At 38.8% G+C, this 25726-nt stretch overlaps 1 protein-coding gene across 1 annotated transcript; it reads left to right on the top strand.

Moving 5' to 3' along the window:
* The first annotated feature begins 1209 nt into the window (after positions 1 to 1209).
* nek1 (NIMA-related kinase 1) lies at positions 1210 to 23083 on the top strand. Its single transcript, XM_054602317.1, is given in 37 exon segments — positions 1210 to 1270; positions 3344 to 3492; positions 3582 to 3678; positions 3794 to 3891; positions 4074 to 4157; positions 4246 to 4313; positions 4408 to 4494; positions 5533 to 5587; positions 6522 to 6722; positions 6814 to 6886; positions 8353 to 8504; positions 8689 to 8754; positions 9023 to 9082; positions 9407 to 9454; positions 9593 to 9673; positions 9780 to 9810; positions 9813 to 9957; positions 10043 to 10150; positions 10242 to 10344; positions 11331 to 11417; positions 11966 to 12049; positions 12143 to 12220; positions 12946 to 13041; positions 13136 to 13327; positions 13861 to 13914; positions 14043 to 14271; positions 15271 to 15387; positions 15482 to 15658; positions 16212 to 16415; positions 17020 to 17122; positions 17347 to 17423; positions 17511 to 17728; positions 18617 to 18774; positions 18957 to 19351; positions 20129 to 20262; positions 20343 to 20475; positions 22298 to 23083. Coding segments are annotated over 36 exon segments (4224 nt in total). The 5' UTR covers positions 1210 to 1270; positions 3344 to 3375; the 3' UTR covers positions 22312 to 23083.
* The last annotated feature ends 2643 nt before the right edge of the window (positions 23084 to 25726 follow it).

The raw sequence follows: 25726 nt of genomic DNA, 5'->3' as shown, positions 1-25726 counted from the left end.
TCAGCAAAGTAGAAATTGAAATTGTGTCTCCACACATAAAATATATATATTTGTACAACACAACAGCCCTGCATTAAATATGTATGTAAAGACTTTAATCCTGATCTTGTTGGTGATCTGTTGATTTTAGGATTTTTTTTTACCAGTGGTGTCTAACAGATTTTAGTGTAAGCTCTATAGATTTCTAGTGTTCTGCTCTCACATATATAAGAAGCCCCGAGAGGCAAGTGAGAAGAAAAAACCAGGTGATTGATTTTCTAAATCTGATCTAAATCATTTTCTCTCCTGTGTTTATGTTTTAAGAGCAGGCAGGATAATCTAGCCATTAATAATAAATCAAGAAAAGTAAAGATATATAATATGTTTTGGCAAATTAATACCAAAACGCTGGTCCAGAATAACGAGCTTTACCACTTAAATTTTTCTAAATGATGGATACATTTTAAGTGTTTTTATTTATTTAATGCATAGGCGCACCTATAACATAAAAAATAAAATAGACCGTAATTGTCTATTATATTCAATTACTGTCTATTTTATATATATTCTTTTTTATATATATATATGTATATTCATTTAACAATAACTGTCTATTTTATTTTTATTTTTATTATTTTATATATATATATTCATTTACAATTACTGTCTATTTTATATTATTTTATTTTTATATTATTTTATATTTATATATATCATTTTACAATTACTGTCTATTTTATATTATTTTATTTTTTATATATATATATTCATTTTACATTTTTATATTTTATTTTTATATTATTTTATTTTTTATATATATTCATTTTACAATGACTGTCTATTTTATATTATTTTATTTTTATATTATTTTTTATATTTATATATATATATATTCATTTTACAATACTGTCTATTTTTTTATATTATTTTATTTTTTATTATTTTATTTTTAAATATATATGTATATGTACAAAGGTATAAACAGTAGTAAAACAGTAAGTAAAAGTATATAAAGTGTATTTGGTGCAAAGACCTCAATGGCCGCTGCCCTCCAACGATTGGCTTGTGGTTGCTATGGTAAAACGTCCACAGCAACAGTTAAGGGGTGGAGTCTACGCCCGTCATTCACCGTGACAGATGACGGACAGTCGTGTAAACCAATCCACGGCCGAGAAACCAGAAGGCGGCCAATGAAAACGCAGCATGGAAATAGAGCCGTAGTTAGATTGAGAGCGCAACAGGAGCAATTTACCAGAGCCTCTGCGAGACAGCAGCTAAAGAAAGGCTAATGGTGAGCTGATATTTACACAAATACAACATTTATACACTGTTAGTTGTTAAAGTGAGATACGTGTATTATGTGGTGTAGTGTTTGTGCACTGACAGGTGTGTAGTTTATGTATGAGGGTCTGCCTTCTTAATCTAATGTTAGCTGCTAATCTGATGCTAACGTTAGCTATGTGGCTAACAGCTGTATTGTGTGTGTGTGTGGTTACATTAATGTGTGTTTACAGGAGCACACACCAGGGCAGGTTAAATACATGTGTATGTATATATATATATATATTATATAGATCTATTATTATTATTATTATTATTATTATTATTATTATTATTGTTTAGAATAAGAAGGGTGGATTCATACAGAAATACCATTTAAACATTGATTTACCAAAAGTTAAATTAGTATTCATATATAGATTTATTATTATTATTATTATTATTATTATTATTATTATTATTATTATTATTATTGTTTAGAATAAGAAGGGTGGATTAATACAGAAATACCATTTAAACATTGATTTACCAAAAGTTAAGTTAGTATTATAATATTTATTATTATTATTGTTATTATTATTATTATTATTATTATTATTATTATTTATTATTATTATTATTAATATTGTTTAGAATAAGAAGGGTGGATTAATACAGAAATACCATTTAAACATTGATTTACCAAAAGTTTTAGTATTATATTAGATCAATCATTATTGTTATTTATTATTATTATTATTATTATTATTATTATTATTATTATTATTGTTTAGAATAAAAAGGGTGGATTCATACAGAAATACCATTTAAACATTGATTTACCAAAAGTTAAGTTAGTATTATATTATATATATTATATATTATTATTATTATTATTATTATTATTATTATTATTATTGTTTATTGTTATTATTATTGTTTAGAATAAAAAGGGTGGATTCATACAGAAATACCATTTAAACATTGATTTACCAAAAGTTAAGTTAGTATTATATTATATATATATTATATATTATTATTATATATTATTAGGTTAAGGTGTTTAGAATAAAACATAAAACCATTTCATTAATTTATTCATGCAACAGAAGAGCTTTAGTAGAACTGTATTATTATATTACTTATTTTTATTACATGTTGTTTAGCATTATTTCATCTTTAAACTATTATTATTATTATTGTTTAGAATAAGAAGGGTGGATCACACGGAAATACCATTTAAACATTGATTTACCATTTCAGCTTTTGTATTATATTACAGGATCAATCCCAGATGGAGCTATGGAACATAGAAAGGATTACTTGCTGTATATGTTTTATTTGTGGCAAAAATAATAGCTTTATCTTGACTCAAACCACTGCCTCCCACCCTACATCATTGGCTGGACAGGTGTACACAATGGGAAAAATAACAGCAAATCTCCATAAAGACAGACCGGTGGGCTCCTGTAATTACTTATTTTAAGATGAACACTGTGAAAAGGTGCTGTACTGATTTAATTGTGAATTTGGCCAAAACTTTATTGTATTTTTTGTTTTATTTGTTATTATTGGAGCCTCTCCCCTATGTGGATGCTATGTGAACAGTTACTTTTAGTTTTTTATTTCCTGACAAAGAAGCTGTGTTTAATTCAGTTAAGTATGAATAAACATTCTAAACACACACAAGTAATGTATCTGTCAAAGGAGGTAATTCATGGAATGGTTGTGATAAGGAACTTAGAGGCTGTAGTTTACTTTGCAAATTACAGAAAAATAATATATAAAAAATAAGGTGGTTAACAAATCAAAAAATAAGAAAAATGTATTATTGTGTATGAAATGTTTTGAACTTTGTTTCTGTTATGTTTTTGTGTGGACTAACCTGTTAGTGAAAGGTTTCCTATTTGAATATATGCTCTGTAAAAGGGTATCCTAAGTTTAAGCTTCAGCCTACACCTTTTCGGTCAATACATTTTGTTTAACACCTTACATCTTTTATATGCATTGTTTTTGGATTAATAAGGACCTAGATAAATTACTACTACCGACATTGAGCCCTTATCTTTACGGTCAGTCCCTTACCAATATGTTCTGTTTGCAGACCCAGCACGAGGAGCCAGTCATTCCACTAACATGGACAAGTATGAAAAGGTGAAGAAAATTGGTGAAGGTTCATTCGGAAAGGCCATCCTCGTCAAATCCAAACAGGATGGACACCAATATGTCATCAAGGAGATCGGCATATCTGCAGTAAGCTGCTATGCATAATGTTACACAAGCTCCACACGTCACTGTTACTGTGAGCTCCTCTTCCATCTCTGTTTCTTATCTTCTGACAGATGTCCAGTAAAGAGAGGCAGGAGTCTCGGAAGGAGGTTGCGGTTCTTGCCAACATGAGTCATCCCAACATCGTCCAGTATAAAGAGTCTTTTGAAGGTATTCACACAATACAAAGATCTCAGCCGTTAGCTGAAAGAACCACAGACTTTAACCTCTTGCTCATATATATAAATGGACACTTTATGACTTTTCTGAACATGTTTTTTTTTAGAGGGGGGCTGCCTGTATATTGTGATGGATTACTGTGAAGGAGGAGACCTCTTCAAGAAGATCAACTCTCAGAAAGGAGTGCTGTTCTCAGAAGAGCAAGTAAGCCAATAATCCTTTGAGACAGTCATGAACATGTGGACTGAATCTGTCATATTAACAGATGCTACTTCATATCTTTCAAAATGTTTAAAGACCCTATAAATGTTTGTTTTTGTTTGGGTTGTTCAGCCAGTAGTAGTTGATCCTGTATGATGTGGTTTACTATCTTCTCTCTTTTCCAGATCATGGATTGGTTTGTGCAGATCTGCCTGGCGCTGAAGCATGTGCATGATCGGAAAATCCTCCACAGGGACATCAAATCACAGGTATTTCTTCATTTTAAAACGCCAAATCGTCCTTCCTATGTTGCTTATCTGTCATGTATTTACACGTCTTTTCATAATGTCCACATAGAACATCTTTTTGACAAAAGATGGGACAGTACAGCTCGGAGACTTTGGGATCGCAAGAGTGCTGAACAGGTGTGTGAAATGTAATCTGAATAGATTTGCAAATCTCTATAAAGATTTGGGAACAGTAAAGAATAATACTGTCCATTCTCTTCTTGATTTTCAGTACTGTAGAACTGGCAAGAACGTGTATAGGAACCCCATATTACCTGTCACCAGAGATCTGTGAAAACAAACCGTACAACAACAAAAGGTACCGATGATTTTTGGTCTCGTTTTGTGGTGTAAATAAATATTTAATAGAATCCACCAGACTGTGAGTCATGCAGGATTCGGTCGTTGGCTTCTGGGTGATGTAAACGTCTCATGTCTCCTCTTTATTGAGTGAAGCATCTTGTCTGTCGCTACAGCAGGATGTTCGTATTGATTTCCTCTTTAACTACTTTAAGTATGCATGTCATCTAATCCACTTTAGTTACAACCGATGAATCAATGTCCCGTGTGGAGTTTTCTAAACAAACAGATGCATTTATTTCCTGCATTTAATGGGAGACACTACAAGTGAATAGGATAAATAATGTAATAGATATCAACAAGAAGCTTACCCAGTTAATTACTGACATTAGGATAATTATTTTGTGTTATAAATGTTGTATAAATCAGGCTATGAATGATCTATGAACAAACCCCTCTGTGTTAACCTTCAGAATATAGAGAGGAATGAAGCTGTAAAGTTTGGTGTATGTAAGAGCTACTGAAGTGGAGATTTCTGGATCAGAGTCTGAGAAAAAACTCATTTAGAGAAAACGTCCTTTAAAGATATGTTTAGTTAAATTACATACATGTTGAAGACTCTACAGGTGAATAGGGTAAAAAAATAACTAATAGATATCAACATGAAACTTCACCAGTTGATTACTGACATTAAGATGATTATTTTTTGTATTACAAGTTTTCTGAAATGTTATGTTTAAATATGCAAATGAGGCATTATCTAATGGTAACTTTTGGTGAATTTAGGAGAAATCTACAGACAAAGTAGTAAAATAAATGTTTTATTTCCACTAGTCTGAAAGAAGACGTGTTATGGAAGAAAAACAGACCAAAATCTCTTCATATACGAGTGCATAAAAACAAGAGTCTGAGCCTGTTGTGTCTCCCCTCAATGATAATGAAATCATTGCAAGTGATACTTTATTGAATGAATGTAAACCCATCTGAACTTACCCCTGCCTGTCCATTTGTTTGCTCTCCCTCCTCTCACTCTCCCTTCTTTCCTCCCCCTTTGCAGTGATATTTGGGCCCTCGGGTGTGTCCTATATGAAATGTGCACTCTTAAGCATGCTGTAAGTATTCTGTGTGTGAGCTGTTTATTAATTAATGCAGATTTAATGTATCTGACACGGTGTTGCTATGCTCTCTCATCTCTGGTTGTTCTGTATGTATGAGGGTTCCTGAGAGTCTCATTATTAAATCATAGCTGTTCATAGTCTCAACCACATATAAACCCTCTGAGCGGAGTGATTTATTTATGCTCCAGTCACATTTGCTCCCAGCAGCCTTATTTTCACTGCAATATGTAAGAGTGGCACATCTACGGAAACAGAACGATTATGTCTAAAGGGAGAAGGAATGGTTATAATGGCAGAAATCATAAAAAAAGTTGAATTTTTACTATATTTTTTTTAACAAAAATTGGAAAAACAATCAAATCTATGTATCCAACATTTTCCCAAGTGTCCAATAGTTTTACCAAAAATTGAGGTTTCAAGTGTTATACCTATTGTACTATTAACACTTTTACAACCTCTCCTCTCTGCTCTGTGTTCAGCAGCCTGCAGTTCTGTCAAAGTTTCACAGATTTGTTGTCACATAACTGTTGGTCTCAGATGAATCAATCATGACTTCCTAGTTTCACTGATGAGCTCAGAATTTATTGTTTTTTACAGAAGCTGGTGAAAGCAAATGGTTTATTTGGGGCGTTATTTTAAATCAGACATGTAGAATAAAATGTTTTTGATGAAATATCTCAATTTTAAGCCTCGTTTTGGCTGCTTTTTCTGACAGAAGTGTTCAACATAAATGATGTGTTCAAGGACCGTCAGAAAGATGAAAATCCAATGATAATGTCTGTTTTTACAGCTTCTGCTTATGATAAACATTGTAGTTTTGACATTTGCTTCAAGAAAACAAGCTTTTCAGTCCCGCTTTTTAATAACCATCATTTGCTCCATCATTGAGTGTGATTATCCAACATGTTCTACGTGTATTTCTCCTCAGTTTGAGGCTGGCAACATGAAGAACCTTGTTCTGAAGATCATCCGTGGCTCGTACCCTCCAGTCTCCGTCCACTACTCCCATGAGCTGCGTTTTCTCCTGGCTCTGCTGTTCAAACGCAGCCCTCGAGAGCGGCCGTCCGTCAGCAGCATTCTGGAAAAACCTTTCCTGACCTGCAGGATAGAGAAGTTCCTCACACCACAGGTAGAGCTGCATAAAGATGGGTGCAAAACTCTGATAGAAAACAACAAAAAACACTGTACTTAAAATACCTTTTATTCTCTTTTTATTCCAGATCATTGCTCAGGAATTCCGCCATACTTTTCTTCACAAGCAGCCTAAAGTGGGTTTGGTGCAGGGACCACCAGGTCAGCAAATACTTGTTTCTTTTCCCCATAAAAGAGAGATGGGTACTCCGTCTACTCAACTTTAGAGCGTGTTCCTTCAATTTGAGATCATGACTTATTGATTTCACATCAGTCTTCAAACTCAAATAGCTCCTGCTCGCCCTTGGATTTCTGCTCAAACCGAATGCTTGCACAGATTAAATTATGCATTCACAGATGTAATGCTCTCCAGCTTCAGCCCTTCTCCTCAAACTCAGGCTGCTTTTTTGATGCATTTTTGTGCATACCCCTGTCAAAGTTCCCCCAACCGACAGGATGCCAGGTGTAGTGTTCTCTTAAAGTTACTCTTAAACCTGGTACATCCACTTTCCGCCATCCAACGCTTTATTATATTGCTTTTTCTACGACTTTTGGAATAAAAATACTTTATATAAGATTTTATATGTACCAGCGCGCCTTCCGTACTATCTCTCTATACAGATAGACCTAAACCACTCTTTTGGAAATGTACACGAACGAAAATCCAAACACTCGTCCTACTATGATACCACTCTGCTAGCAGCTGTGAGCTGTGAGCTAACTGTGAAGTGCTGTTTTATATGACAGGCTGAGTTAGCTAGTTGCCTTAATTCACATTTGATTGAATACATCCATGTAAATAAATGAGTCAACAAAAATATTTCAGGATGGGAAAAGGGAGTCATTTTTAGTTTTCTATTTGGTGAGAATAAGTGAACAATTAACACAATAATACACAAATACACTTGGAAAATATATTTTATTTTATTTTACTACAACTAACAGGAGTGTTTGTGTTCACCGTGCTTCGTGTGGTGCTCCTAAATCAGTGCTTTGTTGGTGCAATGCAGGTTGGAGGTGTGAAACACCAAGTGCATTTCTACTATAATGCTTATAACATTACGTAATTGCATTTTCATGATTAAATATTCCTTTATTTATAATATTGCATTCGTATCAGTTCGCTGCACTTATTGTATTCGTATTCGTTTACTGCACTTATCCTATTTGTAGTAGTTTGTAGCACTTATTGTATTCGTATTAGTTTTTTGCAATTATTGTTTTCGTAGTAATTTGCTTCTGCACTATACTTTTGCTCTGGTTTATGCTTTAAGCTGATTGTTTAAGAAAGGAGATGCACTTATGACTTCTGGTGACTAGTAGTTCTCTTGAATACCTATGTTGAATACACTTCCTGTAAGTCGCTTTGGATAAAAGCGTCTGCTAAATGCCTGTAATGTAATGTAATAATCCTGTGGAGACCAGCAGTGAGTAGACATGCTAGAAAACGATCAAGAGAACAAGTCACAGCCTGAGGTAGTCTGGGAGGAAGCTGATGGTCTTTCCAAAATTCTGGTTTAGATTGACTCACATCCAGTGTGTGAAATTCTCATGTCGTTTTTTTGTGCACTGTTGAATACTGACTATGATAAATGTTTTTAATATTTCTTATTCACTTGTGTGACCAGCCAAGCGTTCTGCCCCTGGCTCCATTCCACTCGCTCCAGCCCAGAAGATCACCAAACCAGCCAGCAAATACGGAGTGCCTTTAACCGTGAGGAAGGTGTCGGATGCAGCCAAGCGGCCTGGAGAGAGGAAACCAGCTGTGAAGCATAAACCGGTGAGGAGACAGTGGATGACAGGTTGCTCTGGCTTTTTTTTTAGCTTCAACTTTTTTAAAACAAAAGCTCTTTTTGATGTCGAGCCCTTCGTCTGTCATGTCGGAGGCCTCTCCCATCTGTGTGCGTGTTTTTACATCATAGTGTGTCGGCAACCTTTGAACCCCAGTGTCATATGTTGCTTAGGCCCCTCCCCCTGCAGCCCCCCACAGAAGAGTGAGTCACGTGGAGGAAGAGAGGAAAAAACATGAGGTACAGCAGAGAGCGCCTCATAACTTCAATTTACTGTTAGACTCCCCCTTCCTTTTCTCTCCCCCATTCCCTCACACATGAAGGTCCCTTCCTAAGAGCATGTTTAGGTTTTCTTCCCTCTCATTACGCTTCATCACCTTGTTCATCTGTTTCTCCCATTTGCAGCGTTCTCTGTTAATCAACCTTTCCCTCCAGCAGTCCTGCTGCCTCGAGGCGGGTTTCTTTAATATTCCTCTTTTTTTAAATGAGATGCTTTTGCCTCATTCAGGATGGCATGAGAAAGAAAAGGATGGAGCTGATTGAGAAGGAAAGGAAGCAGAGGGAGCAGGTGGGTGCATTTGTAAAAGGATAGTAGTGATGTTTAGTGTCTGTATGAGGTTCTCCTCCACAGTCAGTGTTTTACTACAGTAGATGGAGTTTGTAGAAGCAGACAGGAGAACCAGCACGGAGCAAATCAATGTTCTGCAATGGATGCTACGTACTTTGATCCCGTGCTGGTACCCCTTTCTGTTTCTCCAAAACTCCATCTACTGTAATAAAACACTGACTTACTTCCAAATATATACATATAAAAATATCCCTCTAAGTCTGTCTGTAAAGTTTCTGATGGATCAGGAAGCTACTGGAAGTCTAACAACTGTTTTTCCTTCAGGTTTTCCTGTTGAAAGCAGATCAAATGAAGAGATATGAGAAAGAAAAGGTATTATTTGTTATTTCTCTTTTTTCTATGTATCAAGTCAACACTGTAGTAGAGGGGCGGGGGGGATTTGGAAAGGGTCAATGTACTTTATGTCTCTATCTACAACTGAAATAATGATGAACCTGTGATCTCTGACAGATCAATCGTATAAACCAGGCCAGAGAACAAGGCTGGAGACATGTGCTGAGTTCTAGTGGAGGCAGCAGCCCAGAGAGGAAGGTACTGGATGCACATTTAGCTACCAGAACTACATTTCATGATTGCATTTGTGTCATACAGCGCCTCATTCAGACTCACAACCACCTTTTTTGTCTCCTTCTCTCAGTGTTTTGTAGGTGGTGGACAGAGGGCTTCCCCACAGTTCAGGGTCCCAGCCCTTCGGCCTGTCTCCCAGGTAAAACCCCGTATGAGCACTACCATGCCGTTCTGGACCAAATGGCCAAACCACAGCCCAACGTCCTCAGCAGAGAGGGACCATCAGCAGGACCGAGCAGTCCCATCCGGTAGGTTCTCTAAGTCTTTGTATTTGCAGTGATTTCCTGTGTGTTGAATACTGGTTTTAATGGTGTCGCCTCCGTCTGTGAGAAGCATCCCGCCTGCTGCTGGTCCGGTTCTTCCCGCCCGACTGAACTGTGACGCCATCAAGAGAGAGCTTCAGAGGCTGCAGTATGTTTCCAGACCAGCCCATGTTAGTCGGTCAGTCGAGTAGCTTGCTCCTACACATCTTTGCTCTTCTCACAGTGTAAAAAGCACCGTTGGAGTATGAATTACCGTATTCTGTTTTCAGGCCGCGGGGTCAGGCTGCTGCTGGACGGGCCTATCAGGTTGAGGAGTTCTTACAGCGGAAGAGGGAAGCCATACTCAACAAAGTTCGTGCCGAGGGACAGCTGGTATGTAGTGAGACTTTTACTGCGATTTCTTTTTGAGTGTTTAGACCAGTACTGAAATAAAGAACCCTTTCTATCATTTACGACCCCTCGCCTATTGGGTTTGATTTTCTATGCACAGATGTTTTTAAATATTCTCAAACTTAAAGCTCCATTTAGAATTTTTTTATGTAAACACTGAATTAAATGGCTCCACGTATTGTAAAAGGGTTGCTATTATGCCAAACCAACAAAACATCAGCCAGGTTTCAGCTCATTGTTTTGGTTTGTAAGGTGTGAGACCCACCAGCTCTCACTGCCAACCCAACGTAAAACCATTGGCAACGTATTGTCAGCAACCTGTTTAGCATAAATAGCATTGAACCAGAGTTACTAAGTGAAGAGAGATGAAACATATGAGAAGCCAAAAAGACTCTTAAAGTGAAAAATAAATCCATCTGATAAATGTGATGGAGTATCAAAGCTATGTTTGTTTTGGAGTTTTTCTAAATATAGTTCTGCATTAAACGATTATCAGCCACTAGGGGAAGTTGGGGTCCTGTCTCCCCCCAGAATTTGTCCACAAACAGACGTGGAGACAGACTTGATTCACTCAATCTGTTGCGTCTCTGTCTGGCCTTATATTTATGGTGGAAATTCGTAACTCGCACTTACTTGTCATATTAGTGAATTAATGTTTTGACCTTTTTTAATGATAGTTGACTTCATTCCCCAGCTAGTTCCTGTCTTTTAGCTGTCTGCTGTCTGTTGTCGGGCAGATTTATTGCTCAAAACCAGCTGCCATATCCTGCAGGAAATGGGTATGATGAGATTATTGAGACTATGAGCTAATAATGAGCTAAAATACTGCAGAGTTATTATATTATTATGAATCACCCCTTTGTAATATACATTTCGTGATTTGATTTAACGTTTCCTCGTTGCCCGAGCTCATGACTGTTAGATGTTCAGGGGCCACGTCACTTTTTAAAATGTGGAACGGTAAACAGGGTACTCGGCAAAACCTGGCAGCAACGTACGGAATCCGGGCCGGTTCCATCCGGTGCAGGATGCCCAGAGCCAACAAAGAGGAGGAGGTAGGAGTCCCGGAACCTGAACGCCTCACAGTGCACCTCACTCACAGCACGTCTGGCTTTGGCTCGTCGTCCCTCATATGCGTCTGCACAAAACTCCCCTTCGACATTACCCATAATTCAACCCGGCAGCTCAAACCCATGCTCATCCTTTTTGCACAACCACCGTGTGGTGTTCCTCCGTCCAGTGAGCCGATGTCCTGTTTATTTTGCCTCCCCAATAATGGCTGCTCACAACAAAAAATATCATCGTTATTGTTTGTTTGTTGTGTCCAATTTGAAATAACCATCCCCACTTTTTTTTGCTTTGAATGGAGTACAATACATATGCATCTTTATTGTTGACTGCAAAAAAAAAAGTGTTTATTATTCTGGCTGAATGGCTGATGTGTTCATGTACAGATGTTATCATCATACTTGTGGGTAAAACTTTGTCTTTTATAAGTACTTCTTGTGTATGTGATTTTATTTTTGTATGATTGTGAACGTATTCCACTTTGTCTGTGTGTGTCTAGCTTACAGTACGTAACATTTCTCCTATTTGTTCTCAGGAGTACTTGTCAAGACTGAGGCAGATCCGCTTGCAGAACTTCAATGAGCGTCAGCAGATCAAAGCCCGGCTCAGAGGAGAGAAGGTACAGTCCTCCGCATCTCACCCACAGTCAAACTTTTAATGAGTGTTTTTCACCTTTTTTCTCTGACATTTCGTTTGTGTTGTTTTTTTTCAGTATGACAGTGATGGTTCTGACAGCCAGGAGTCCAACGAGGAAGCAGAGCTCAGGAGAAAGAAGATAGAGGCTTTAAAAGTGAGTCTGCAGGCAAAATGATTCATTTTCATAATATGCAAGAAAACAAACCAGTGACATGATGACAGCATTGAAGAGATAATAAAAGATTCATTTGTTGTCATTGTGCAACCATTTGGTGCACAAACATAACAATAACAGTAGAGCATTCCTGTTGTACTTTTAACTTGCATTTGTGGGGATTTTAAACGGCAGCAACATAAACACAGGTGGATTCTATGGGAAGATGATACTACCTTGATGTCAGGGAAAAATAGACTATCACAAAGACACAGTCTTTGCTCTCCTGTTGCTGGAACAGTCCGAGTCCTATGTCATCCATCCCATGCCCTCCCATATTTCACACACTGGATGTGAGTCAATCTAAACCAGAATTTTGGAAAGACCATCAGCTTCCTCCCAGACTACCTCAGGCTGTGACTTGGTTGTTTTAATGAGGATTAGTAGCTGAGAGATGTAGCTCGATGCTTGACCAGCAGGAGGCAGTAAAATCCTATAATCAGTTCTACAGTCACCTGGCAACCAGAAAATAAAACACCTCAATGTTCAAAGGCTCCAACTCCACACAAAGTGTGAGGACACCTAATGAGACAAGTGATACGCTGCCTGCCCTCCTTTACCGACCTTTCTGAAGTTCAGCAAAAGATAAAATGGCTCAGAAACTGTTTGGTCTTAGCCTCATTCTTCTTTATTTGTTTGTTTGTTTGTGCACATGTCAACGTTAGGCCCAAGCCAACGCCCGTGCTGCCGTACTGAAAGAGCAACTAGAGAAGAAGAGGAGAGAGGCACATGAGAGGGAAAAGAGAGCTTGGGAGGACCATGTAAGCTCTTATCGCTCTTTGCACATTCCTACCATTACTTGTCCTAACCGGTGCATCACTTTAGTCTAATCTCTGGTTTTGTGTACTGTTGAAGCTTGCAGCTCGGGGGGTGAAGGTCGGCATCGTGGCAGCAGGAAACGTAGCAGCAGCAGCAGTAGCAGCAGCATCATCTACCTCTGACGGTCCTCCTCCTCAGCCCAGTCCCTCTCAGCCAGACCCAGCTGCCAAAGCTCCAGCCCTGCCTGCAGCCATATCCATGACGGCTGCCCTGAAGAATGTTGGAGCAGTCAGTATACATTTATCAAGTCTATCACACCGTACGCCAGTGGTTCCCAACACGGGGTCTGTGGCGCCAAAGATCACAGGGATTTTTCTGCTTTAAGGTCGTAAAAATAAGATTTTTGCAAAACTCAAATCATGATGAAACACCTACTGGATAATTTATGCAAAAGTCTGTTTGTAAAACTATTAAAAAAAAAGTATATATTTTATTTGTCCTCAGTCAAAAATAGTATTCCATGTTGTAAAGTCCAAAAGTTAAATCTGTCAAGACGCCATGTCTTTTTCTATGTTGACAAAACTGACAAGTCAGATTCATTAAAGACAGTTGATTCCATAAAGAAAGAGTAACTAAACGCTGAATCGGATTTTGTTCCGTAAATGTATTTTTTGGGGGTTCGGGGCTCAGTTTATTTTGACTATTAAAGACAGAAAAAGGTGCGAGGAAAAGAAAAACTGTTGGGAATCACTGCCCTATATAGTATTGTTTTATTTGATGTACTCCTTAGATATATCAATTTTGCATTTTGTGTTTGACAGACTACTCCACTAAAAGAAAAATCGCCTGAGCCAGAGACTCCTGCAGTCATCCAGGTGAGTGTATGACATGACAATAATCATTTATTACAGTAACAGTTGTGCTAAAATGGCAGAAAAAATCTGAATATTCCCGGAGTCAATATTTAGAAACAAAATTCTACTTCATGCCTTTTCCCTAACAGAGTGACAAAAAGCAGATTCTACGCCGCCTCAACCAGAACCTAAAATCCCAGAGCCCGGTGGAGGTGGCGGAGGCGGAGGAGTCTCCTCCGAGTCCGGCCCCCCAACAGAACCAGTCTGACGCAGAGACTCGTCCCCCTTCCAACGGAGACCGGAAGAAGTGGGATGCAGCAGAACTGCCTGTGCTTCCTGTGGCCCAGCTGACCTTAGAGGAAACCTGCACCTCAACCAGTAAGTCCAGTCAACGCTCAGGCCTCCTGCATTAAAGGGTATTTTCACATGTTTTTAAGTGACTAATGGGGACAACAGTGTTTTAAACTGGTCCAGTATTGAGGGAGAACGCTGCAGCTGAGAAACGGCCTATAATGTAATCACTCGTGGCAACTCTTGACTGTCAATGTACGTCCACTAAAAGAGCTTGTTTATGGTATTACAAGTGTATGAAAAAAACTTTCTTTTTACCTCGGTTTGTTATTTTGTGTCCCGCTTAAGAAGAAGTCTCGTTCTGAAATCTCCCGTTGCATCCACATCGTCAAAATCACCTAAATATTCATCCATTAACCATTAAATTCCTTTAGATAACACTAAGCTACTCTTTCTGTCCTCCAACACTAGAAACTATGACAACATTTACTCTCCTCTCTACGACTCTCACTCAGATTTCCATTGTTCCAACAAGTCGCATGACACAATAACAAACACAAATGTAAAGAGAGGGGTTTTATTTCTCTGTAGGATTCTTTCCATAATGCTGTCAAACACTTATAATAACAGAAACAACTCTTTTAGTTGAAGTTCATTGACGGTGAGGAGTTTCACAGAACGATTGCATCACAGCCTGTTTATCTGCTGTGAATGCAGCGTTCTCCTTCAACATTAAGTTAAAAAACATTGTTTTCCACATTATCACTTGAAAAAACATGAGTATATTGGTTGAATTATACAGAAATTACTCTTTGACCAAAAGGGAAATTAACAAGTTCTTATATTGTTTACAGGCTGGTTCACTAGCAGCGTCTTCAAAGTGTAATCTTTTGAAGTGGTTGTTGATTTAGAATTGAAAGAGACACTATGAAATGATATATTAATAGCTTGCCTTTATATAATAATTACTAAGTTATAATAATAATAATAATAATAATACGACATTCTTCATAATCAACTTGCAAGGAATGTATCCACATCAGTGCTTCTTTTTAAAGGTTTTGTAAGAAATGTTCTCTCCCTCAGTGTCTCCAGATGATAGACCGTGTTCTGCTGGAGACAGGAAGAAGTGGGAGGCAGGAGTTCCCCTCGTCCTCTCTGTAGCCCAACAGACTCTAGAGGAGACGTGCATCGGGACCATCGGTGAGTTACCTTCAACCTGAAGTGCAGAGAAATCAAATCAACCTGTGGAGTGCACATGAAATAATACAAGTCTCCTTTCTGTGTGATGTCTCAGAGCAAACGGCGGGAGAAGTTATAAAGATGGCGGCGCTACAGGAAGAAGCTCCAAGGAAGGTGTGGGGAGCAAATCCAGACTCTCAGGTGCTGAAGGTTCTCCAGGAGGCGGAGCTTCAGCCTCTCACCCAGCAGCTGGAGAACGTCAGCGTCTGCGAGGACGAGATTTCCAGCCCTGGTTAGTCTTCGTTCAGTCTTATCATTTGTGTCAATCACACAACGGAGCCCCGATAAATGGTTTAATTTTGACTTATTATAGTTTTTAAAGATTCACTCACTGATGATAATAACTTTATTTATATAGCACCTTTTATATACAGAGTTTACAAAGAACTTTGACGGGCAAAGCACAGCTATATAACAACAAAAGTTCAACAAAACCAAGACAAACTAAGGTAAAATATAAACACTGATAAAACAGTTCAAATGATGAATCAATAAAACAAATTGATACAATAACAACAAACTAAGAAACAAGAATGAAAAAAAAGATAATATTTATGTTATCAAGAATAAAATGAAGCAGTAAAAAGACGATCTCAGCTAAAAGCCAGTCTGTAAAAATGAGAAGTGATTTAAAAGCCTTATCTCCTAACATTGCTTCTACTTATTTTAGGGCCAGACCTAGACGTGCTTTTCAAAGTGATCAGTAAAATCTTCAAATCAATTCTACACAAACAGGGAGCCAGTGATGTGATGTCATCTGATAGATGATGTTATGTTCTCCTCAGATACACCCGACTGGAGAGCAGCAGCTGAGATTGTGACGACGCCTAAAGAAGCGTTGCCGTCCAAACCGGTGCCGCCTGCTGTGGTTCAGATTCCAGAAGTCCAGAAGGAGAATCCTCAAACCACAGAGGCCTCACAGCGGGAAAAACCTGTGGACGTCCCAGTCCAGAGAGCAACACTGCCAACAAACCTCACCGAGGTTCAGGGTTAGTGTGACACTCAACAGGAGGTTCATTGGATGTCTCTGCTTCTCATTTCAGACCTTTTAAAAGCCTTTAGAGTCACAGACCCTAAAGTTTTGAACAGTCCCACATTCAATCAGATCAGCTCCTTCCCTAAGCTCAAAACCTACATTCATTCTTTCGGGTTCTATGTTCTTGTTGCTTATGTTTTCACTATGTTTTATCAATTCTAATAGACTCTTTTACAATATAACGTTACATGCTGGGTTTCTCCACCAAATACATGTTTATATCTGGACACTAAATATTGGCTCAGTTGCTAATGTATTCTACTCACTCACAGTGAGCACATAGATCTTTAAAATTCACTTTGTTTAGGTTTCGTTCACCATCTTTGGTGGTTAATGCCCTTGCATAGCTTGAGAAGCTGTTGCACTCCACCATACTTGCGTTCAAAAATGCATGTACACACTTACGTACGTCATCATTTTTTAAACTTCATAATGTATTGTTTCTTTACCACGTACAGCACTTTGATGAACTTATATTGTGTTTAAATGTGCTTTATAAATTAACTGAACTTGGAAATAAAGTATATTTCAATCCTATCTGGTCTGAATCTTTGCAGATCCAGCAGACGTGGAGTCAGTGGTTTTGGAGGAGACACCTAAACGGGCCTCTCGTCCTCCAGCTGTTGTGCAGAAGGCCTGGGAGCAGGAAGCCCAACAGCTGTGAGACTGTTACTCTTTTTTTTATTATCTATATTAAGAAAGAAATTTGCCCTTTCACACCAAAAATGTAGATTTAATCATTGTTTACCCACCTTAACATTTTATAAAGCTCCAACTGAAGCATAACATGTTGATTTAATTTTAATTTTTGGAGTGAACATTTTCTTGGATACATTTAAAGACATGATCCATGTGTGTGGAGCTAAAGTGTATTTTGCTTACAGGCCACCAGAGGGCGTAACAACACCAGCAGTCACTAAAGAGGTTGAAAAGAGTGCAGACAAACCAGCTGAAACTTCTGGTGAGGTTTAAGTCCTTTTTTTGTTTGTTTTCAGTGTGATTATAATCTTAATTAAACATTCCCCCCCGTTCTCCTCCCTTATTCCAGTTCCAGCACAAAGTGAGGAGCCCCTGTTCATGAAGCTGTGCTCCCCGGCCCACCGACGCACCGCTGCCCTGGCACTCCTCTCGGCCCAGTCCTCCATGGATGAGTCCTCCTCCTCTCTGGCCTCCCGCTCGCGCTCCGTCTCCCCGCTGCGCTCCAAGCACCACGACACCCTCCTCATCGGCCTCTCAACGGGCATGTTCGACGCCAACAACCCCAAGGTGATCACCAGCTGTCCTTCACACTGGAGATGACAAAGCTTTATGAGGAAAAGTTTAAAGGTGTCACATGACAGTGTGGGATCGACAGTTTAGATGAAATGCCGTTGCAGGGGTGGAGGAGGTCGTTGTCGGTGGCATGTCTAGACATGCAGAGTATTTTTAGGAAGGAGTTCATCCTTCTTTATTAATGAGGAGCTCTGAAACAGAGCCAGAGTAATTAATCACAATCTGAACCTGCAGTGGGTCTGATAGGACCGGAAGAGCATCCATCAACCTACATCTGTCATAACCTTCATCAGGGACATCTGGGATCTGCAGAAACTTAGCCCAACATCTTTCACACACACACAAAGAGCTGCACAGAATATAAAGCTGGTATGTTTTGTCAGTGTATTTCTTCAGGGTTGGATACTATGAAGATATAATGGTATAAATTACATTTTTTATAGCAATTAATTAAATAATTTTGAGATGGATTAGTTTCAATATTATAAGATACGGTAAGATAATCTTTTATAAATCCCACAGTCGGGATGAACTGATTAGAAATAGGAGTTCAAAGGTCACTGTGACCTCACAAATCACATTTTAGGCCACAACTCAAGAATTCAAATGCTAATTATTATGTCTGAAGAGGCAATAATTCTATTTAATTTTTTGGTGTGTATTTGCAGATCAGTTTTTATATTTGCAAACATGTGTTTTTGAGTTTACAATTCCCTTTTTTGTATTTGTGGAAGGTATTTCTTTACTAATTTACACACAGATTGTCAATCAGTTCACATAAATAAATACTGAGTCAAATCTATCTCCACACAGTCTAGACTTCCTCTCTGATCCCCATGAAAGTATCTAACGTGTCGCTCCGTTTTCTTTTTGTGCCGTCAGATGCTGCGGACCTGCTCGCTGCCCGACCTCAGCCGCCTCTTCAGCCCTCAGCAAGACTCCGCGGCAACCAGAGATGCTCACGTCGCCCCCGACAACAACCTGGAGATCGAGGACCTGGAGGACGCAGCGAAAGACGACGACCAGTCGGAGAACGAGGAGTAAGACGAACAGCTACTAAATCACAAACTGCTGCAGTCTGAAGATGGCTGCTAGTGTTTAATATACTGATATCTCACCTCACCCCGATTCTGTCAATCATTTTACTTTCATTTTGCTAAGAAACTATAAATACATGTTGGTGGGAAACTGTGTTTATTAACAATATATCCCTGTTCCTCAGTGCATATGAGGATGAAGACCTGAGGGACATCCGGGCCTCCATGGAGAGGCTGCTGCAAGAGGAGGGCGACCTAATGAGGAGGAGTCCTCCAGAGGTCGGAGCAGGAGACTTTAACGGGAACCCTCCAGAAGAAGAAGAAGAAGAAGAAGAAGAAGAAGAAGACCAGGTTCTGTTCAACAGGATCGCAGCTGAGATCGACCAGGAAAACAGTCAGATGGCTTTAGATGATGACGACGATGATGATGAAGAGGAGGAGGAGGAAGAGGAAGATGACGAGGAGGAGGAATGCTCTAATGGGAGTCCCGGTGACGAGGAAGCAGGGGAGCTGCTTACCAACGGAGTGGGAGAGGAGAACCACAGTAACAACAGCCAGCTCAACGAGGAGTGGCAGTCAGGTACGAGGAATGTTTGTAAAATAAAAGATCATAAAACTATTTTAATTAAGTTAGTATCACAATATAAGAACAAACATTCATCTACCCCTTTTGCTGACATACTCTTCATACTCAAACACAATGTTGTGGAGAAAGCACACCAACTACATCAGCTTGTAAAAAAACCCATCTTGACTTAATGTGACAGTAGTGATGTTTAGTAGAGTGTTTGTATGAGGTTCTTGGAGTTTGTAGAAACAGACAGGAGAACCAGCACGGAGCAGATCAATGTTCTGCTGTGGACGTATTTTAGACTCCTAAAAGAATCAATATCAGTTTAAAAGAACGCTATATTTAGAATATTTTCAACTCTTTACGAGAGGGAACCAAAATAGTTCTAGCCATTTATGCTCTCTTTAAAGACACCAGACTTCTTTCACAAAAACAGTGATTTAACCTCCTGTGTTCTGAGAGGTTAAATCTCTGTTTGTGTGAATGTAGTCTGGTGTCTTTGTAGAGAGCATAGATAACAGCTTCAGTTCTCCGTCATAAAGGTAAAGAGGTGTAAATATTCTAAATATAGCGTTCTCTTAAACTGATATTGATTCTTTTAGGAGTCTAAAATACGTCCACAGCAGAACATTGATCTGCTCCGTGACTATGGAGAAGAACCTCATACAAACACACTGATAAACATCCGAGCTATCCCTTTTAATATTTCACTATTTCACGTCAGATGATTCGAGTCTAACAGTATAGTATAATATATATAGTATAATACATCCTGCTGCTCCACAGACGGCAGTGGGGAGGAGCAGGGTGGAGAGGCCGCTCATCACGACAGCATCTTCAGCCGTCTGGAAGAACTCCGCTTCAACCTGGAGCAGCAGATGGGCTTTGAGAAGTTCATCGAGGCCTACAATAAGATCAAGGTATGACAGTGTTTTATGATCTCTATACATATTTACAACAATGCAACAAAACATAATGGTTTATTCGGTGCCATTTGAAGGCTATACATGAAGACGAGGACGAGAACATCGACCTGGGCTCCAGTTTGGTCCTGAACATTTTGGGAACGGAGTACCAGCATCTGTATCCAAACATCCTCCATCTGGTGATGGCCGACGGCGCATACCAAGAAGGTGAGAGACTATTTTAATCTATTCATCATTTCCACCGTGTCTCTGTAAAGTTTAAAACAGTCCTCGGTGGTTTTCCCTCCGTATAGAGCCGTGTCAGAGGACAGTGAGTTTTTAAATCTGATCCCTCTCATCCTCTCCTCTCAGTCATGTAGAAGAGAATAACACCCTCAACTCTGTGCGTCGGCTTTTTCTTTCTTTGTGCCGAGTCAGTTGTCAGAGACGAGGGAGGGGTGAGGAGGGGTGAGGAGTGGGGGGAGAATTTCTTTTTTATTTGACAGCTCTCCCTCAGGATGGGAGCCGTCTTCAGACACTTTCTCTCACTGAACATCTTTATTTGACGTTTTCTTTTGTTTTTCTATTTTTACTGACGTGATAAATGTCAGATATCTCCTTTGAGGGTTTATCTCCAGATCTGTGAAAGATGTTTCTGCCGCTCTCACCATCCGTACAGCAGAAACACCGGGTATATTTTTGAGTCATCTTACTGCAGAGTAATCTATTGGCTACAGACACAAACAGAGATGTTCTGATTCCATTTTTACAGATTCTGATGCCTCAACTTGTGTGTCGACACCAGTGCATTTAAAACAAATGAATAAATACTTATAGACTTACTTTATTCACCACCATCCTGGACAATAATTTCAATCGTACCAAAGTCAGTGTAAAAGATCAAATATTCTACATTTTTTTGTGTTATTTTCTTATGTAACATACGGGACTACATATTGTTGCAAAATCCTGTGTTGTACAACGACAAAAACATAAGTTTTTACTTAGTTATTGTCGTCTATAGTTGTTTGCATTAAAAACTATGAAGAAATATGGTGAATGATAAAGTTTAACTACAGGTGTGTAGTATTAGGACTAGTTGTATACGTACGAAAAAGTTACGAAACATCTGCTTTTGTTTGGCTTTTGTTTTGTTGACTTAGTTTGATGCCATTTAAATGGCATCAAACTAAGTCATGAGGATACATCATCTGGGAACCATGAATGTCCCAATCCTCCTCTCTTCTGTCACTTATTAAGAGACAAGATTTAACCAAAGACATCTGTCTCATATTAATTATCCGACCCAATGTGGTTCTCTCTCTCTCTCTCTCTCTCTCCTCCCTCTTCCTCTCTCTCTCCCCCTTTTCTCTCTCTCTCTGTCTCTATTTCTCTCCTCTCTCTTCTCTCTCTCTCTCTCTCTCTCTCTCTCTCCCTTTCTCTCTCTCTCTCTCTCCCTTTTCTCTGTGTCTCTCCCCTCTGTCTCTCTCTCTCTGTCTCTATTTCTCTCTCTTTCTCTGTCTCTCTCTCTCTCCCTTTCTCTCTGTCTCTCTCTCTGTTTCTCTCTGACTCTCTCTCTCTCTCTCTCTCTCCTTTCTCTCTGTCTCTCTCTCTCTCTCTCTCTCTCTCTCTCTCTCTCTCTGTCCCTCTCTCTTTTCTCTCTCTCTCTCTTCTCTCTCTCTCCCTCTTCTCTCTGTCTCTCTCTCTCTCTCTTTTTCTCTCTCTCTCTCTCTCTCTCCCCCTCCCTCCCTCTCTCTCTCTCTTTCTTTCTCTCTTTCTCTCTCTCTGTCTCTCTCTCCCTCTCTCCCCCTTTTCCTCTCTCTCTCTCTATTTCTCTCTCTCTCTGTCTCTGTCTCTTTCTCTCTCTCTCTCTCTGTCTCTCTCTCTCTGTCTCTCTCTCTCTCCCCCCTCTCTCTCTCTCTCTCTTCTCTCTCTCTCTCTCTCTCTCTCCCTTTCTCTCTCTCTCTCTCTCTGTTTCTCTCTTCTCTCTCTCTCTCTCTCTCTCTCTCTCTCTCTCTCTCCCTCTCCATCCCTCCCTCTCTCTCTCCAGATAACGATGAATAACGTTTCCTGCAGTGGAGCCATCAGCAGCTGTGACAATCTGCTGCCTATCTGAAGTCTTCCCGTGAGGCAGAAGGATCTATGCATGAAGCGTCTCAGCCGAGCATCTGACAGTGTTTCAGGCACACTTGCATGATGAGTAACTCGTTCACTCCGGGCTGTGTTCCATTCTCTTTGACTATCAGCACCTGACACTCTTTTCTAACCGGTGTTCATTCAGAAGTGCATTATTATAAAAAAACAAAAAACACACGTTCTAATTAACCAAAGTTAACTCCAAAAGTTCTGTACGATGTTTATGAAAGTCCATAACTGTAAATGAAGGAAAACACGTGTGTTGTTGGTTGTTGATTAATCGCATAAATAATGTGTTGTGTTTCAGTTCGTTGTTGGTTCAGTTAGAAGCCACGGGGGGGCGTTTTATTTTGGCGGGGCAAAGATCCGGTCCTCTCAGGTGCTCTCTTTACAACCACAGCTTCATAAAAACATAAACCAGGTACAACGATTTACTCAGAACCAGTTGAACCTCCTTTTTCTTACGACTCTTTTCACCAACACAACAAGTTCAATATGATAAAATACATTTTCCACGTTTCTTAAACCAGTAGATTTTATGTGGGACTAATGTCTGTCGCCATGGTAATGTAGCAGGATTGTGTCGTAGCGGGGCCAGGTCAGACCGATGTTCAGCGTAGAGAGATGTACAAATAATAATAATAATAATAATTATAATAATATTGGGTTATAAATTAAATATTGTAAATCTTTATATGAAATAAACACTTTTTTTCAGAACCTGAGGACTTTTATTTTCTTTCTACCTCACTACCATAGAGGCTGGTGTTGTAAACAAAGTACATTTACTCTGTACTTGTACCTGTACTTGTACTTGTACTTGAGTATTTACATTTTTTGCTACTCTTGGGCCGCTGGGTTCAGACATGACAGGAACAAGACTCACACAGACTTAAAGTTGTTTAGCCTCTTTACCTGCCGCATGATTCTGTTTTCACCTTGTGAGTCTGTGTGTGCGTCACCATGGCAACGTGTGTCCTGGAGATGCCGACGGTAGCAGGGACTATCACAGAGGAGGTTAGAGTGGTCAGTGTACAGATTTTGTCACGAAGGCATCACAGCCGTGGAAGATGCAGTGAGGAAACTTTACAGGTGAGTAGTTGAGATTAAAACGAAGGCCGAGTTTGAGGGTGAGTTTGGTCCGAGGAAAGGACGCAGGAAGTAGGAAGGAAGGAAGTGAGGATGGGTTCATTTAGCCGACCTGATTTGGGGTCGGGCTGGTGTGATCCCATTGGAAGATGATCTGTAGATTTTTTGTTTTGTGTCTCTTTGTAGTCGTTATGTATCTCTCTGTGGTTTTGTGTCTATTTATGGTCATTTTTGTCTTTTTTAAGTTTTTTGTGTCTCTTTGTAGTTCTTTTTGGTGTCTTTGTAGACTTTTGTGTCTATTTGTAGTTCTTTTTGGTGTCTTTGTAGTCTTTTGTGTCTCTTTGTAGTTCTTTTTGGTCTCTTTGTAGTCTTTTGTGTCTATTTGTAGTTCTTTTTGGTGTCTTTGTAGTCTTTTTTACGTCTCTTTGTAGTTCTTTTTGGTGTCTTTGTAGTCTTTTTTACGTCTCTTTGTTGTTCTTTTTGGTCTCTTTGTAGTCTTTTGTGTCTATTTGTAGTTCTTTTTGGTCTCTTTGTAGTCTTTTGTGTCTATTTGTAGTTCTTTTTGGTCTCTTTGTAGTCTTTTGTGTCTATTTGTAGTTCTTTTTGGTCTCTTTGTAGTCTTTTGTGTCTATTTGTAGTTCTTTTTGGTGTCTTTGTAGTCTTCTGTGTCTCTTTGTAGTTCTTTTTGGTGTCTTTGTAGTCTTTTGTGTCTCTTTGTAGTTGTTTTGTGTCACTTAGATGTCGTATTATGTTTCTTTGTGGTCGTTTTGAGTCTTCCTGGTTGGTTCTTGTCTCTCTAATTGACATTTTGTAGGTGTTGGGGGGGCTAACACCTGGTCTGCTAATTCATACTTCTCTACTACATCTCAGAGGTACATATTGTACTTTTTAGTGTACTACATCTCAGGTAAATATTGTACTTTTTACTATATTCAGAGGTAAATACTGTACTTTTTACTATATTCAGAGGTAAATAATGTACTTTTTACTATATTCAGAGGTACATATTGTACTTTTTACTATATTCAGAGGTAAATATTGTACTTTTGACTATATTCAGAGGTAAATAATGTACTTTTTACTATATTCAGAGGTAAATATTGTACTTTTGACTATATTCAGAGGTAAATAATGTACTTTTTACTATATTCAGAGGTACATACTGTACTTTTTACTGTACTACATCTCAGAGGTGAATATAGTACTTTTTACTGTACTACTTCACGTCAGAGGTAAATAATGTACTTTTTACTGTACTACATCTCAGAGGTAACTATTGTACTTTTAGAGTATCTGCACAGTGTTGAACTTTTACTGCAGTGAGGGATCTGAGTACTTCTTCCTCTACTGGCTGTACGGTGTGTCTAGGTGACATATCAGTGCTCATAAATTCGCTGTCCTACTCTATAAAAATGTTTTATTAAGCGTCTCAGATTGAAAATGAGAAGGTTTGAAAGAAAATCGTTCTGCTTTTTCACGCGTCGTCAGACTCTGCGGTCACTGGTGAGTACACAAGACTATTTTAATCCACAGTCCTTCAACACAGCTCTAACCTTTCTGTCAGCTGGCAGGATTTATTTGTAGTCACAATCCCTGTGGAATAATATAACAAGAGCCTCCAGTGTTTTAACACCACGCCTGATCCACTGTGACAGGAAGAAGAGGGCGTCTTTCCTCTGAGCCGGAGCAGAACCAAGAAACTGACTGAAGCATCACAGGACAGAAATAAGTCAACTTTGGATAAAGACAGGTTCAAAATACTTGTTTTATTTTGTTGATATATTAGAGTCAAAGGTTTTTATTATCTCTTTGTATCGCTCCATAAATCAGTAAATACTGTCAACAGGCATCAAAAATCAATTTTCTCCATGTTATGAGTAATATAATGTTGTATAAATCAGGCTATGAATGATATCTGAACAAAGCCCTCTGTGTTAACCTTCAGAATATAGAGAGGAATGAAGCTGTAAAGTTTGGTGTATGTAAGAGCTACTGAAGTGGAGATTTCTGGATCAGAGTCTGAGAAAAAACTCATTTAGAGAAAACGTCCTTTAAAGATATGTTTAGTTAAATTACATACATGTTGAAGACACTACAGGTGAATAGGGTAAAAAAATAACTGATAGATATCAACATGAAACTTCACCAGTTGATTACTGACATTAAGATGATTATCTTTTGTATTACAAGTTTTCTGAAATGTTATGTTTAAATATGCAAATGAGGCATTATCTAATGGTAACTTTTGGTGAAT

This window comes from Anoplopoma fimbria, chromosome 8 (assembly GCF_027596085.1).
Source record: "Anoplopoma fimbria isolate UVic2021 breed Golden Eagle Sablefish chromosome 8, Afim_UVic_2022, whole genome shotgun sequence".
NCBI classification, from domain to species: domain Eukaryota; kingdom Metazoa; phylum Chordata; class Actinopteri; order Perciformes; family Anoplopomatidae; genus Anoplopoma; species Anoplopoma fimbria.
This window is presented reverse-complemented; position numbering and strand designations above follow the sequence as displayed.